The sequence below is a fragment of the Neltuma alba genome, unplaced genomic scaffold (genome assembly GCF_004799145.2).
Source record: "Neltuma alba isolate B1F8T4 unplaced genomic scaffold, ASM479914v2 tig00003689_pilon, whole genome shotgun sequence".
NCBI classification, from domain to species: domain Eukaryota; kingdom Viridiplantae; phylum Streptophyta; class Magnoliopsida; order Fabales; family Fabaceae; genus Neltuma; species Neltuma alba.
The window spans coordinates 111,786-127,815 of NW_021633390.1; the positions used below are offsets into that span (position 1 = coordinate 111,786).

At 33.6% G+C, this 16,030-nt stretch overlaps 3 protein-coding genes across 3 annotated transcripts; 2 read left to right on the forward strand and 1 right to left on the reverse strand.

Annotated features, from left to right (window-relative positions):
- Positions 1-904: 904 nt before the first annotated feature.
- Positions 905-1,561, forward strand: LOC114742235 (protein MAIN-LIKE 2-like). Its single transcript, XM_028930513.1, has 3 exons — positions 905-1,006; positions 1,083-1,400; positions 1,532-1,561. Exons 1-3 carry the CDS (start codon positions 905-907, stop codon positions 1,559-1,561), a joined length of 450 nt encoding a protein of 149 aa, XP_028786346.1.
- A 5,767-nt stretch (positions 1,562-7,328) lies between these two features.
- LOC114742236 (SNF1-related protein kinase regulatory subunit gamma-like PV42a) lies at positions 7,329-12,296 on the reverse strand. The gene is made up of 3 exons (XM_028930514.1): positions 12,193-12,296; positions 7,750-8,116; positions 7,329-7,664 (listed from the first exon to the last, which is right to left on the reverse strand). The coding sequence occupies exons 1-3, from the start codon at positions 12,294-12,296 to the stop codon at positions 7,329-7,331; spliced, it is 807 nt and encodes a 268-aa protein (XP_028786347.1).
- A 56-nt stretch (positions 12,297-12,352) lies between these two features.
- Positions 12,353-12,751, forward strand: LOC114742237 (adenylate isopentenyltransferase-like). The gene has a single exon (XM_028930515.1). The coding sequence runs from the start codon at positions 12,353-12,355 to the stop codon at positions 12,749-12,751; it is 399 nt and encodes a 132-aa protein (XP_028786348.1).
- The last annotated feature ends 3,279 nt before the right edge of the window (positions 12,752-16,030 follow it).

Genomic DNA, 16,030 nt, shown 5'->3' on the forward strand with positions numbered 1-16,030 from the left:
ATAGTATTGCAACATGCATCTGCTGCTAGATGGATTGGAGCCATCCCCAAAGAAAAATGGTCACGTGCATATGACGTTGAAGGTCGACGTTATGGACACATGACAACTAACCTTGCAGAGTGCATGAATGGTGTATTCAAAGGTGTTCGAAGTCTACCCATAACTGGTTTAGTTAAAGCGACCATGTATAGAGTTAACAACTATTTTGTAAAGCGTGCCCAACAAGTTCATGCGCAAATTGCAGCTGGTCAAGTGTTTTCTGAGACACTAACAAAGAAGTTAGACATAGTAACACAAGGTGCATCTGGATGTGTTGTTCGAGAGTTTGATAGAATATCAACATCATTTGAGGTTATGGAGCCATACAATATTCAACTTCGTCAATTTCGTCGTTGTTGCAAGGTTAACTTGATTGATAGAAAATGTGATTGTGGAGAATTTCAAGCAGAAAAGTTTCCATGTATGCATGCTGTTGCAGCTTGCTCACAAGTAGGCATTAACCATTTGCAATATGTTGATCCTGTTTTTAGGTTAGAAACCATGCAAATGGCTTACAGTAACAACTTTCATCCAATAGGAGATGAGACTTACTGGCCGCAAATTGATTGCCCTACTCTAATACCTGATCCATCAATGATTAGAGATAAAGGCCGTCCTCGTTCAAGTCGCATACGTAATGAGATGGATTGGACCACACCTAACCCACCCAACAAATGTGGATTATGTAGACAAATTGGTCATAATCGCTCTACTTGTCCTCAAAGTGTGGCATCCAGACAATAAATTATGTATTTTGCTTATGTAAAAAGAAAATTATACATATGAAGATGAAATGTAAATGGTTTTTGTAATTTTTTATATTATGTGAATATTTATTTGTTATGTTGTGTTTAGATATTTGAAAATGGCACAATATCCAGAAGAAGTCATTAACCCTGGTCCAGAGGATAACTCACTTCTGTACTTACAAACTCAACATATTTCGCAACAAGTTTGGAATGAAAATGTAAGTAATCTCTCTTAACTACTACTTATTAATTCTATGCTTTAATACTAACTTTTTTTAAAAATTTTCTCTATAGGTTTCTCGAATCCTACACACTAGACGAGTCATGCATGCTAATCGAATGATTGAGCCACCCAATCAGATACTTGAATATCTTAGATTAGCTGGATTTTATGGTGTTGCGAGGGTAGGGCAATTTGATTACGACCGGAGTTTGGTCTCAGCCCTTGTTGAGAGGTGGCGTCCTGAGACTCACACATTTCATACTACACGTGGAGAGTGCACAATAACATTAGAGGATGTTGCTATACAGTTAGGCCTTCCTTGTGTAGGAATGCCTGTCATTGGGAAAACTGACTTTAATTGGCAAGATGTTTGTGAATGGCTTCTAGGGGTTAGACCACCTGCAGATAGAATACTTGGACAACGACTACTTATGAATTGGTTGGAAGAGCACTTTAATCACTTACCTGATGATGCAGACGATGTACAAGTTCAACAATTCACTCGTGCATATATTCTCAGGTTGATTGGAGGATATCTCATGCCAGATAGATCGTGTACTAGGGTGTATTTGATGTACCTTCCACTACTTTATAATCTGGAAGAAGTTGGAAATTTTAGTTGGGGTTCAGCAGTTTTAGCTCACCTGTATAGAGAATTATGTAATGCTACTAATCCAACTGAAGATGGGATTGGAGGGTGCTTATCATTATTACATTTATGGGCATGGGATCGTTTTCCTACGCTAGCACCACAACAACCTGTATCTCCAGATCCACAGTCTAATATCTACCCTCTCTTACCTCCTTTGGGTTTCAGGTATGCCAAAATCACACAACAAATATTTCATATGTACTTATTATTGAAATTTTACAAATTTTAACACTACTTTTTTGGGTTGTTGATAATGCTAGATGGAAAAATGTAGGACAAAATCCTCGTCCAAGTGTCACATCCTTACGCCAATATAGGAGTCTTCTTGATAGAATGACCGATGATGACATAATTTGGCAGCCATATGAATCTTCTGAAGTGCGCCAATTGATTCCAGAATACTGCTTGGCAACACCTGAAATTTGGCTTGCTTCAGTTCCTCTAATATGTTTTCATATTATAGAATGGCATCACCCTGATCGTGTACTAAGGCAATTCGGTCGTCAACAACCTATTCCTGTCATGCCTGTTCATTTAGGAAATTACCATACAATACAACTACGTGGCAGAATAAGCACAAATTGGACTGAAGAATACTCAAACTTCATTGAAGCATGGAATAGATGGCCACATGCTGTTGTTGATGCTCCTCTGGCACTTGGTGAACTTGATCGAACATCTGAGTACATGCAATGGTATTGGAGACATACAAGACGATGGATCCAACGTGTTAGTGGTGATACTGGCTATGTGGTAAGGTTTTTTTTAGTTTTTTCTGATCAATATCATCATTTTCTTTTATACGAAAATTTTTTCAAACCTAATGTTTTATTTATTTCAGGCTGACATAGCAGAACAGTTATATAGGCTAACAATTAATTCTCGTTCAACATGCTCTGATTGCATTGATTATCGAGAAAGAGTTGCTCGAGACCAGCGTAACATCTTACTTGCAGTTAGAGAACAACGGTTTAATATGAATTCTCAACCAGCTCCACCACCAGTTGAGCTACCCCGTCCACAAATTCCTCGAGATAGACCAAGCAAACGGCGAGGCGGTTACTTGTCTACTCAGCCACCAATTGTAAATGAAAATTTAAGTGAACAAGAGCCTCAAAATTTTAGTCATTTTGATAACATACCAGTCTCATCAAGCCCTATCACCTCTTCCAATCCAACTCATTTTTACCCTCATCACATGCCATCATCATCAACATTATCCCATTCTGACTCACCCAATCCTCCTCAATTTCAGTCATTCATGTCCTTATTTGATGATCCTGCATTATTTATCGATCAATATAACACTTCTTCTTTTGAGCAAGGTGGTCCATCAAATGAAGCATTTGTCACCCCTCGACAATCAATTTCTTTAGCCGAATCACCTTGGTTTGATTTAAATACGTCAACTACGCAGACAAATGAGACATTAGATCAAACTCAAGAAGTAAATATACAACAACGGCCACAGCGTGCGCGGAGGAGACCAAGATGTGGCACGGGGAGTCATTATTTGTGAGGTAAATTAATTCTTATTTTTGTTCATGTCAATTTAATTGTTATTTGTTATTAATTTTATAACATTTAATCATTACTTATTTTCTTTAATCACTTTTTAATTAATATAATATTAATTATTACTATTATCATTATATAATTATTAACTCATTATTCTAATGATATGACCATTATTAACATCCTTGTAGGAATATTTATGTGGTGAGAGATTGTGAAGAAGTTGTTCAGATGCTAGTGAAATTTAAAAGTTGTTCACACCAAGATGAATTTCAGCTAGACGGAAGACAAGGTTTATTGGAGGAATTGCTCTTACTGAGATGAATTTTAAACGTTGTTCAAGCCAAGATGAAGTTCAGCTGCATGGGAACCAATGTTTATTGAAGAAATTGCTCTTATTAAGATGAACTTTTAAAGTTGTTTAAGCTAAGAACAACTTTGAGTGTAGTATTTGGGGAAATAATTCCCACTATGTAGTATTTGAAGAATTTTTTTTCCCTGTTTGCAGCGTTTTGCTAAAAATTCCCTAAGTAACACAAAGCTGGGTCTGATTGCAAAACCCAAAACATGCAAAACAAAAGCCCCTTTCACTCCGTTAAGTGAGGAGAAGGCTTATGATGAGTGGGAATACATTATTAGCTTTCGACTAGAAACTAAGGATCAAATAAAATGTGAATCTGACGGATTTTTTTCTAAAAATTCTTGGAGGAGATTATCATATTTCTACAATTCAATTAGATGTGAAATCTAGAAATTTCCTCAATATACTATTTATTTTTAATAAATCTATATTAATATCTAATTAATATTAATTAAATAGAATTAATTAAATATAAATAATATTAAATAAATAATAATAATATTCTATTTATAATTTTAGAATTTTAGTTATAATTTTGGAATAATTAAATAAAAAGAATGCCGAATGCCTTATATAAGTAGAATTCATACTATACACTCACATGCAAAAACAAAGTACTCACGCATGAGAGACAAGGAATGACTACTCTATATTGATGGGAATATTTGGGGAAGGAAGGAACACTTTGCGTGGGGCTGGAAAAGGCAGAAATAGTCTGGTCAAAATATGAAAGCTGAAAACGCATGGAGTGTAAGACAAATAGTGGGTCCCACTGAAGTTGTTCAGACCAAGAACAACTTTCATTTTGTGATGTGGGTCCCACTGAAGTTGTTCAGACCAAGAACAACTTTCATATTTTGGATGTGGGTCCCACTGAAGTCGTTTTTGGCCTAAACAACTTCTGTACAAATTTAAACTCGTTCACTGTCTGAACGATTTCAAGTGTAGTATCTGAGTAAATATTTTTGATCTCATAACATCTGAGTAAATATTTTTACTGTTTGTCGTGTCTGGATAAAAAAGCCGTTTATTTCAGTTTGGAGACATTGCGTCTGTTTGCCTGAGGGATTGGAGGGGATAAAAGTAGCTTTTAGTGAGCAAAAGTTGGATTGAATTATATTATCATGTTTAGCATTATTTTTTGCTATAAGTCGTTTTGCCTAAAAAAAAAAAAAACTACTTTAGTCATAAGTTAATTTTTATGACTTATGCCTTATTTTGTTTATGCAAAAGTAACTTTTAAAGTTATTTTTTATGGCTTATACCTTATCTTGTTTATACAAAAGTAACTTTTAAAAATTAAAAGCTATTTTTACCCTTATATTTATGTTGTCCCATTCTTCTCTTTTGCATATTCCTTGTGTTTTCCCGAACAATTTTTACTTATTTATTTTTAATGCTCTTTTAAATTAAAAATAATTAACAAAAAATTTTATAATATTTTTAATATTATTTTTTATTTGATATCTGCATAAATTGCATAGAATATATCCTCCAATTAATTATGTCATATTATTTGGTTAAAAAATTTTCACACTTCTATTATTTCTCTAATGTAAATATATTTTATTCATTAAATATAACTTCTTCCTATTATAATAATTTAAAATTATTATATTTTGTAAATTCATGTTTTTAATCATTTTTACTCCTCTGGTCCTTAATATAGGACCCAATTATTGAGTTGGGTTTGGTCCTAAATATGAGACCCATTTCTCATATTTATCAATTTTCTCTAAACTACCCCTATGGATACTCCCTCAACCATAATCAAATAGAAGAGTGAGATGAGGTATTAAGAAAGATGATTATGGTGTTTTAGGAAAAATGTGTCACTTTTCTTATAATTAACCAACTTACCTAACTTCCTTAATCTAATCAAATTAGTTAAATAGGTATTATATTAAGGACCGGAGGAGTATTATTTAATAAAAGTCATACTCATTTGATTATTCTACAAACTAAACTTGTTTATCCAATTATAATTTAAACAATTTTTCTACTTTACAAATTAACTTTTATAAAAGTCAATTCAATATAAATCAAATTACCCAATCTACATTTTACCCAATCTAACTTTTAAAATAAGTTACTTTTTTTGCTGTCATTCCAAACGTACCCATTAATAGTCTCCTTAGATTGGCAGTAAAAAAAGTAGCTTATTTCTAATCTGACTTTTAGAAAAGTAAGATTAGATAAAAATTAAATTGAGTAAAGTGAGTTGTATTTGGATTGAAGTTTAAAAAAGTTGGTTTGTAAAAGTTAGATTAGTAAAAGGTTGTTTGGATTATGATTGAATAAAAGTAAGTTTATTTGTAAAATTACCAAAATAGGTATGAACTTTAATAAATAATGAAACATGAAAAAAAAATTTACATAATACAATGAATTTAAATTAATTTAATATGAAGAAGTGAAACTTAATGAGTGAATCAAATTTAAAAACTTTAGAGAAATCATAAAAAAATGTTATAAATATAAAGTGAAATATGATAAAAAAAATAACGAGGAGGAGGAATGAAGAAATGGGAATGGGAGAATTATGCGAGAATAATGAGGAGAAGTGAGGAATTAACAACCAATTTGACATATTAGTTAATTCTCTAACGGTCCATAAGCTCAGTTTCAGTTTGAATAAGCTTCTCAGATTAGCTTATCCAAAATGTACATCTATATCTGCCTTTTGGTCCCATATCAGATCCCTCAACGTAACAGCTCTCTTAAATAGCCCATGATTTTCCAATCAAGGTTAATGTAAAAATAAGTTACTTTTGGGCCAAAAAAGGCTAACCCAAACAAGCACTATATATCTGGTATGAATTAATGGGTGACCGTACTGATCATCAAGTGACAAGTCGACCCTTCTCTTATCAATCCACTGTAAGTTAACTAGGGATGTTGAAGGCCGGCCCATTCCAGTAGGCCCGTTCTGGTCCCGGTATTATTGGGACAGGACGGATCCGTCTTGAAATTTTTCGGGACGGGACAAAAAAGGGACTGGGACGGGACGGGACACGGGACGAGGTCGTCCTGTCCCAGTTCCTTTTTTTTTTAATTTTTTTATCCTATTTACATAATCTCATTTTTCTCATATTTTTTTAAGATTTGAGACTATTGTATGGAACTATGGATATATTTATTTAAATTTTTTATATTTGTTAATGATTTGAGATTATTAATTATTAGAATTTTTAGCAAGTTTTTATTGTGTTAAAAGCTTTTGTTTATAGTTTTTAATGATTATTATATGTAATATTTTGAGCTTTTGTTTAAGAGTGTCCAAACAAATAAAAAAAAATAAAAAGATGTTTTTATAAGGTTTAAGCCCAAAAAAATATAATTAAAAAAATCAGATTTTATTAAAAAATTTAAAAATTAAAAAAATTAAAAAAATTAAATAAAAAAAAGATTCGGGACGTCCCGGTCCCGTCTCGACCGGGACAACCCCGGGACGGGTCGGGACACGGGACAGAAAATCTGTCCTGTTACTGTTCATCGGGACGGAACCGGGACGGGCCTGTCCCGGTCCCGATCCATCCCGTGAACCACATGCAGGGAGGTCATCCAGTGATGCCGTTGAAGGCATGCACAAAATGGTCCGTTTGCTTATAGGAATAGTGTTATAATAAGAAAACACAAAATACTAGCATTGGAAAAATGACCACATATGTCTATCAATTAGTATGTTACATACTAGACTCTATCGCATGTCGTGCAACATTACGTAACACTTACATTGTGTGTGTGAGTGTGTGTCTCTCACACCGGATGATGATGGTGTTGGTGTGATCAATCTGATACAAGAGAAAGCCTTATTACTCGAATAACATCAGTGAGAGACACAAGCCCCACTAGCAAACCATCCTGATCCACCGCCCACACCCTGTGCACGTGCTTACCCACTGCCTTCTCTATCACCTCAGACAATGGCGACTCAGCTTGACACGTCACCAGCTCCCTCTTCCACGTGGCAGCAGCGTTGTTGTTGGGCGAGTAGAGTGGGTTCGTCCCAACCTCCTCAGTGAAAGCACGCGCACTCATACCCAACCACGACTTCAATGTCACCACGTAACATCCTCTCAAATCAGTCGCAAAAAATGTTCCTATCAGCTTCCTCCCTCTCCCCTGCAACCACCACAACCATATCACGCCACGACTTCAATCCCATCGCTAACCTCGTACTCATTATGTATGTAGAGAAATTAGTTACGTGAACAAGGTGGTTGTGATCTTGTTGGTCGACAGAATCAGAGGATGTGACGATAGGGACGGCGTTTAGCATGGCGGTTTTAAGGCACTTAATGGCGTCGATGAGCTTGGTGCGATCGGTAATGGCGTAGACGTCGTGGTTAATGGCGGCGAGTTGGTGAACAGAGCGTGAAGGAACACTCTGAAGCTCACGATCGGCACTGTGTTCTTTCATGAACCTAAGGACGTCCATCTGAGTAAACATTCTGTGGCTGGAAGCAGATTCCACTAGTTCCACTCCTACGGGCGATACGTTCTCCATTTGGCTGTCCATTGGCACCAGCGCACGATGCGCTCCTTTGCTCCACAGTTCCATTCTTTCTATTACGCTACGAATTCAAAACTTGAGGTCAATTCTAAAACAACATGTGACACATAAGACATAGCATGGTACTTCCTAGGAAATAGCTCCTCTTGTCCTTTCAATTCATAATATAATCTTCTGTTATATATTCTCAAATCTGACATATACCTATTGCCCTTTATTGTGATTCTTATTTCTGAGCTTCTATTGCCCTTCCCCTAGTTATTGGTAAATTTTGCCTAAAAGAAGTGAGACCACTTTGAATTGTCCCAACAAAGTTAGATCTCGATCAACTGATGAAGTGCGATCTTATTTATTTGACTGCAAGTTATAGCTGAAAATTTTACGTGTTTTAAATTTAGTTAGCTAAACCCAAATCATTTCTTATTAAAATATGCAATATAACTGATCTGATCAAAACACAAAATTTTCACTATTCTTAGACACAATACCAAAGGAAAACTTATCAAATTTGAAATTCTCACTGGTTGCACCCGAAAAACCATAATTATCAGGTATAAATGGATCTTCTACACCCAGCAACAAACAATTTTAACTACGATAACAAGCTTGGAGTTAAATACTTCCTCTTCAATTCTTTGTTTCATGCTATAAAATCAGCTTTAGTTTATGGTTGTGCTCTATCTCATCATCCTAAATGTGACTAGTTGTGGTAATTTATTTTGCACAGAAGTATTACTGATCAAACTGCTTTCTGCCATTGATGTTCTTTTCTTCTGCTAAGAGATGTCTATTTTAAAGCCATGTAGATCCATACTATATTTTTAATGTGACTTTCAGTTGGCTATCTCATATCAATATCTGTTAGTGAACCTAAATGATTTGCTTGTTCTAGTGCTTTTATCCCGCAAAAGAATAACTCTTGTTTCTGTTCCCTGGAGGACAGATCTGTAGGGTTGTTGGATAAGGTCATAACGTGGTATCTGCCCCAACAAAATAAAATCACAAGTTGCTATGGCCAACCCAAAAAAAAAAGTCACGAGTTGCTAATGCTTTTAATTTCTCTGGTACCTGTGATAATGAAGCTATTTTGGAATATGTAGATAATAGAACATCATAGTTTTGTTAATTCTCTCCTTTTTCAGAGTTCTCTGTGGAGTGTCTTCTTGTCACTTTGTACCCTTATATAATCCGTGTACATCTCCAGATTGTAGTGAAAAGATTAAAAGTTTGGAGTAACAAAGCAGATATGGAATTTGCTGCCGAAGTTGAGATTCTGGCCAGAGTAAGACACAAGAATCTTCTTAGCCTACGTGGCTATTGTGCTGAAGCGCGAGAAAGACTTATTGTGTATGATTTTATGCCAAATTTGAGCCTATTCTCCCTTGACCTAAAGAGCGCAGATTCTGACATAGATACAGAGCAACACGATAACATATGCTACTTTTGATCCTAGACACAAGTCATTTTTTGAAGTTTGGTCCCAGTCCCCTAGGTGCCACGTGCCCGTCGCTTACATGCCTGGAGATTTTATCCCCGGGAAGATCACTGCCTCACAGGTTTGCAACGTTGCTTTAGATACGAAAAATTACAACGAGGTCAAAAAAATATAATTACAAAATAAAATTTAAAAATTGTTATTTTTATTTTAAAACTCATTATTAGAAATTACTTAAATTGTTATTAAAACTTTTTAGTAATTATTTTTCTTACTTATGATCTCATTTGTAATGCTCCTTTTAAGATTCTAAACAAAACTTTTGGTCTCCTCTTAAAATGTGTGACTTGGGTCTTCATTTTATTTTATTTTATTTTTAATTTGAATCCTACAAAATATTTGTAAATAATTAAGAAGTCCTACGATTGGGGAAATGGGTGAATTCAGAGACTTTTTTTTTTTTTTACCTGAGAATTCAGAGACTAATACTTTCTGTACATGACATAATGTAGAGTTATCAATACTCTATATACAAAAACACATCAAATATTTTTAATCAATAAAATTTTCAATTAAATACTTTTCATCCATTTATAATCTGTACATAGCAACTTTTGTTTAATGTAGAATTATAAGGCCAGCATTTAAGTTGTAATTATTGTTACAAAATTGAGAGGTATTTTGAAAAAATAAAGTCTAGATTCTGGAAGGCCCGTTAGGTTTAAAATAAAAAAAAACATTATTTCTTGATTCAATTACAAGGATCTCAACCATGTCAAGATTAGATTAGGAATTTAGGATAAGTATCTATCTTAATATTTTTATTTGGTTTTAGAAGATCCGTATGCAGGAATATATAAATATGGATAATGGATGCTATGAAACACGAGATGTACTAATTTAATTTGTTGCTTAATTTTGGGCAAAGTTAGGTTTAGGACACAACTAAAAACCTCACCGACTTTGCCCAGATTCATAAACAAACTTGCTAAAGAAAATTAAAAAGGATTCAATGTTACGTAAGATATGATAAGACCACAGATTCTTGATTCATTCATTCGGCCATAATTGTCCCAAACTCATAAAGGAAATGGAAAGAATGAATGTGATTTGTATTTGATAGAATTATCTATGATAATGCAAACAGAGTAATATTGAAATGTGGCTCTAAGTATGTATGTGCTGGCGCGCAAGGCCTTGTTCAAAATTGAACAAATGGAAAGAGATCGAACTAAAACGAATACGAATATGATCATTTGATTTGGTTTGTTTCAAATCTAATTTGGTTTGAATCAAACTACGGATCCCAAAAAGATTTTTGAATGCACAAGCCGAAAATTTTTTAGACAAATTTGTACATTAATCTTTTAATCTATATATACAAGCTTTAATTTTTAATAAGAATATATTGAAAAAATCTTACAAGATTTTTACATCTTTCAATGAGTTAACCATTTTTTGGGTCCATATCCCTTCGTGTAGAGCTGCATAACAATAGACAAACCGGACGAGAGCTTAACTTGAAGTTTGGTCAAGCTAGATTTAGCAGCCTCTGGTCTAATTCAATCGAGTAGTAATTCGAGGTTAGATTGGACTGGATTTGCACCACCAGGCTGGTAGACTAGTTCAGGAACTCCAGAACTCCAATTTTTTTTAATTTTTAATGGGAAGCAAGATTTGAAGATGATAAATACAATATTAAGACAATAAAAAATACCTATAATTATATAAAACTCATATTTAAATATCATAAATACATAAGAATCTCTAACAATGCTAAAAACAATGAAATGTAACATTTAAAATACAAATTATGAAAAAATAAAAAATTCACCCAAACCTAACTGAACTAGTCTAGATGGTGCAATCACTTAGTATGGAATTTAGTCCAAACCAACCAACTGATCTAGTCCAATTATATAATTTATTTGGATTAAACTTGACCAAACCGAACCACGTCAGGTTAATTTTGAAATAAAAAATTAAAAAATTTTGAAGTGAAAAATTCAAAAAAATTAGGTAAAATGTCCCCGTCCCATCCCAAATGGGACATGACGTCTTTGCAATGACACTAAATATAAGACAAAATAATTGTCCCACAGCGTGAACGCCTTTGATAGCAAGAAAAAACCAAAGAACAAAAAATCAGACCGGGAATTAAACAAGTCGAGACGATTGGTCAAGGGTTACTGGTTGGATCGGGGTCGACCGGTCATATGAAAATAATATAATTTAATTTACTGTATTAAAATAAAACAAAATTCATAAATAATAATTACTGAAAAAAGATAAGAAGCCATAAAATTACCCCACTGGCTGAATGAACATGAGACTTGTGGGTCCCATTTAATAGCTTAGCATCATTGTCGTATTGATTTGCAAGTATAGAAATCATTCTACGGAGGAGATTTCTTTGGAAAAGAAATACTACCTCTAGTCTTTAATATGAGACCTTGTTTGACTTTTATTTTGGTCCTAAATATAAGGTCCTAATATACTTTGTCTCCCATATTCATGCATTTTTTTCCAAGATAATCCTTCTAATAATGGTAGTTCTAGCCAATACACTTGATTAGTAAGGATATTTTAGGAAAGACAACACTTATTTATTACAAATAACTAACTTAACTTATTTTCTTAATCTCCTTAAATTAGTCAACTAGCTCTTATAATTAGGACTGGAGGTAGTATAACTGAAACACCATTGAGGAGGCGGACCTGTTCTATGTGGCTTTCTTCTCTTCTTTGAGCTTAATCGTGATCCCAACTTTGGTTCCTGTCGAGTTGGACCCGAAGAAGCTGACATATAACGATGCAGAGAACCAGCAGGCTAGTTTATATATAAATATAAACTTAGATAAAATGGAATTTTACAGAGGCCTTGATATCACCACCAATAAGATCCCTATTGACGAGCGCAAAGGCGTCCCTCATCATCTTCTCGGCGATGTCGACCCACAAAATGGAGAGTTTATGCCTTTAGATTTTTGCTTGCGTGTTGGCTCTGTCATCTCCGACAATACTTCCAGGAGGAAGATTCCCATTGTTGTTGGTGGGTCTAACTCATTCGTTCTTGCTCTACTTGCAGACCGATTCGACCCCCAGATAAATGTATTTGATTGGTCGTTGCCATCGAGTTTGATCTCATCGGAGTTGAGATATGAGTGCTGCTTCTTGTGGGTGGACGTGTCATTTCCTCTATTGTCAGATTACTTGATGAAGCGGGTCGATAATGCTCGACATGGGAATGATGGAAGTTAAAAAAAAAAAAAAAAGAACTGGGTAACCCAGCCAACGGGATTACCCAGTTCTATATTGGTTACCACCGGTTGAACCGGTTTTTTACTGGTTCGATTGATCACCGGTTTACCAATTAAATCAGACCTGATTACAGACCGGTTCACTGATTTTCTGGTTGAACCTGTCAGTTCGGTCTGGTCTGGTTTTTTTATCCTTGGAAAAAACATTTTTGATATGACGAAAATTAAACCAATCTTACAAAAATAAGTATTAAAAATTGAACAGAACCTAATTTAACATCTAGAACCAAAAATGTTCAAAATTCTGCCAAACTAATTAATTTTATTGGATTTGATTTTTTTTCCTCCTCAAAATTGAACTGGAATCAATCAAATATATGAATCCGGCAATAAGTTGCGGTCCCCCATAGCTAATTGTAACGGCAGCCTCTCTGAAGTCGCACACACTGAAGACTAAAAATGGAAACCGCCTTTAAAATTCAATGCCTCTTAAAATAAATTCAAAGATGATTTAATTCATTGCATTCATGAAGGTAGCACGTGGATGACTTCGCTTCCCTACTCCTCTTGACTTTGGCATAATTGGTTCATTAATTTGGCTAAGTCAAAGCCCCACCAAATTAAACGTCACCTGCCAAACACCTTTGTCTGTGATATTTATATCTCTTTTTATTTTATAGATATATTATACTATTTCGATTCTTAATATAAAACCTTATTTGATTTATATTTTAGTCCTAAATATAAGACTCTAATCCACTTTATCTCTCAAATTTATGCATTTTTTTCAAGAAAATTCTTCTAATAATAGTATTTATAACCAATACACTTGATTAGCAGGGATATTTTAGGAAAGACAACACCTATTTATTACAAATAACTAACTTAACTTTTTTTCTTAATCTCCTCAAATTAATCAACTAACTTTTATAATTAGGACATGAAGTAATATATATTTACATATCCACCGTCACTCTATAGAGCATAAAGAGTCTAATCAGTCAAGAGAAAACAGTCGCTGGCAAAAAGTCAAGAGAAAACAGTTGGGCCATACTTTATGGGCCTGCCCATTTTGAGCCCATATTCACTTCGCATGTATTGACCTCACGAAAAACATGTGGCAGTGTCAATAAATGGTAACATAAATTTGAAAAAGAGGGAGGCGCACCGGTGATTGTCGGCCTCGCGGTTTAGCTTTGATGTTCGAAGCTGCCTTGCAGGTCGCCAGTTCGATCCCCGGTAGAGAAGAAGGAGAGGGGAAGAAGAGAAACGAGGTATTCTAAAATACCTCCTTTTTCTTTCATTTTTCAATTTAAAAAAAAATTAAACACTGGCGATACTCTAAAATATTCCCCTTTCAAGTGCATCTGTCTTCTTATATGAATCTCGAGTTTTAGATTTTGTTTTATATGAATCATGAGCTTTAACTTTATGTCAGCTTTTAAGAAAAAGTGTTTATCCTATTGTGTAACTTATAAGTTTAAAGTTTTAGCTTTTACGTTAGTATAAAAATTTATTCTGTTGGCTTCATTTTCTCCGCATAAAAGCCCAAATCTATTCTAAAAACTCTTACTATTACTATCGTTAACACTTTAAAATTTACTATTCTAATTTGATCAAATGCAAGTGTAAGTAACTAAGTCTTTTTGTCATTGAAATTGTTAGTAGCTTTAACTTCTATCAGGATCATTATATGATTTTCTCAAGTTAAAATAAAAAAATTGCGTTCTTACATTATTAATTGATTGGCTTCCAATTTAGCTAATTAAATGGATTTATTTTTTATATACAAATCGATATATACACTGTGATTATAGACTCCTTTTGTCCCATATCAAAACATACTAAAATTTGTAATTCTTTTTAATGAAACATTTTGCGAATCAATTCATTATTACATAAATTAGAAGCTTTTATGTTTTTTTTAACGTCAATTAAAAACAAACATCTTTAATCTTGAATTTAAGTTTAATAAACAATTTCAGCTAACTTGCAAAAAGCATCATCTTTGAGGTCTCAAGGTTAAATACTAGTATGGCGAGCTAAGATAAAAAACTATAAATAAAGTATTCTAGAGGGAAAATCCCATATAAATACCTTCAAAATTTCAAAGTCCTAAATCAATAACTCCAATTTGCATGATGTCAAATTAGTCTTCTTGAACCAATTTGAATTCTACAATTTTTTTGGGGAAAAAAAACCTTACCACCCCTAATTTTATATTATAATTTATAAGCCATTTTGTCATTACAATGCAGACACTATGCATACAGCTAACCCGTTTTCTTTTTCAGTGCATGTCAACTTTTTAAAAAACCTATTCTGTCTCAAAGTTTGTCCAGCAGTTCTTTCATTTCTACAAACTTTTTTTCCCAGATCACTTGCACTTTGATTACTAGCAATTTTATTCAAATATTTAAGATAGCCTCATAATTTATTAGTATGAATATTTTGCTATAAGTGGAATGTCGTAAATTTAATTTCACCTATACCTTTTAATCCAAAATGAAAATCCTACATTGAGTAATATTTTATCCTTTAATCCCAAAATAAGTCATAATCAAGGAATCAAAAACTAATCCTTCTCCTTATACTGCTGGTATTAATAACATTTTGAAAACCGAGCTGCTTCTAGTAATCAAGGAATCAAAACTGAGTAAATTTTGTTCTGCTTCTAGTCTGCCACATTTTCGAATGATGAAACCGAGCTGCATGGGTGGGCAAGTCTCCAAATGTTAGAAAACAATCAGTCTGGACTTATATGGGCCTGGGCCTTTAGGGAGCCCAATTCCTACCCAATATGTGGGAGTTAGCAGTGTGAACAAGTGCTTAATATAATAAATGTCCTTTGCCAGAACAAATAAATACTTCCTCCGATTCTTAATATAAAAGCTAGTTGACTAATTTGAGTAAATTAAGAAAGTTTGTTAAATTAGATATAAGAAAGTTTGTTAAGTTAGATGCTTGTAATAAATATATATTGTTTTCTCTAAAACACTCTTATTAATCATGTGTATTACCTTCAACTACCATTTGATAAAATATTTAATCTGTATAACTACTACAAAGACTAAATTAAAAAAAATAGATAAATATGAAAAACAAGATAGATTAGGGTCTTATATTTAGGATTAAATTAAAAGTTAAACTAGCTCTTATATTAAGGATCAGAAGTAGTAATATAATAAAAATTACATATCATATACCAAATGATAAACAATAACTTGATTTGGTATGTATAAGGACCGGAAGTAGTAATATAATATAATAAAAATTAAAT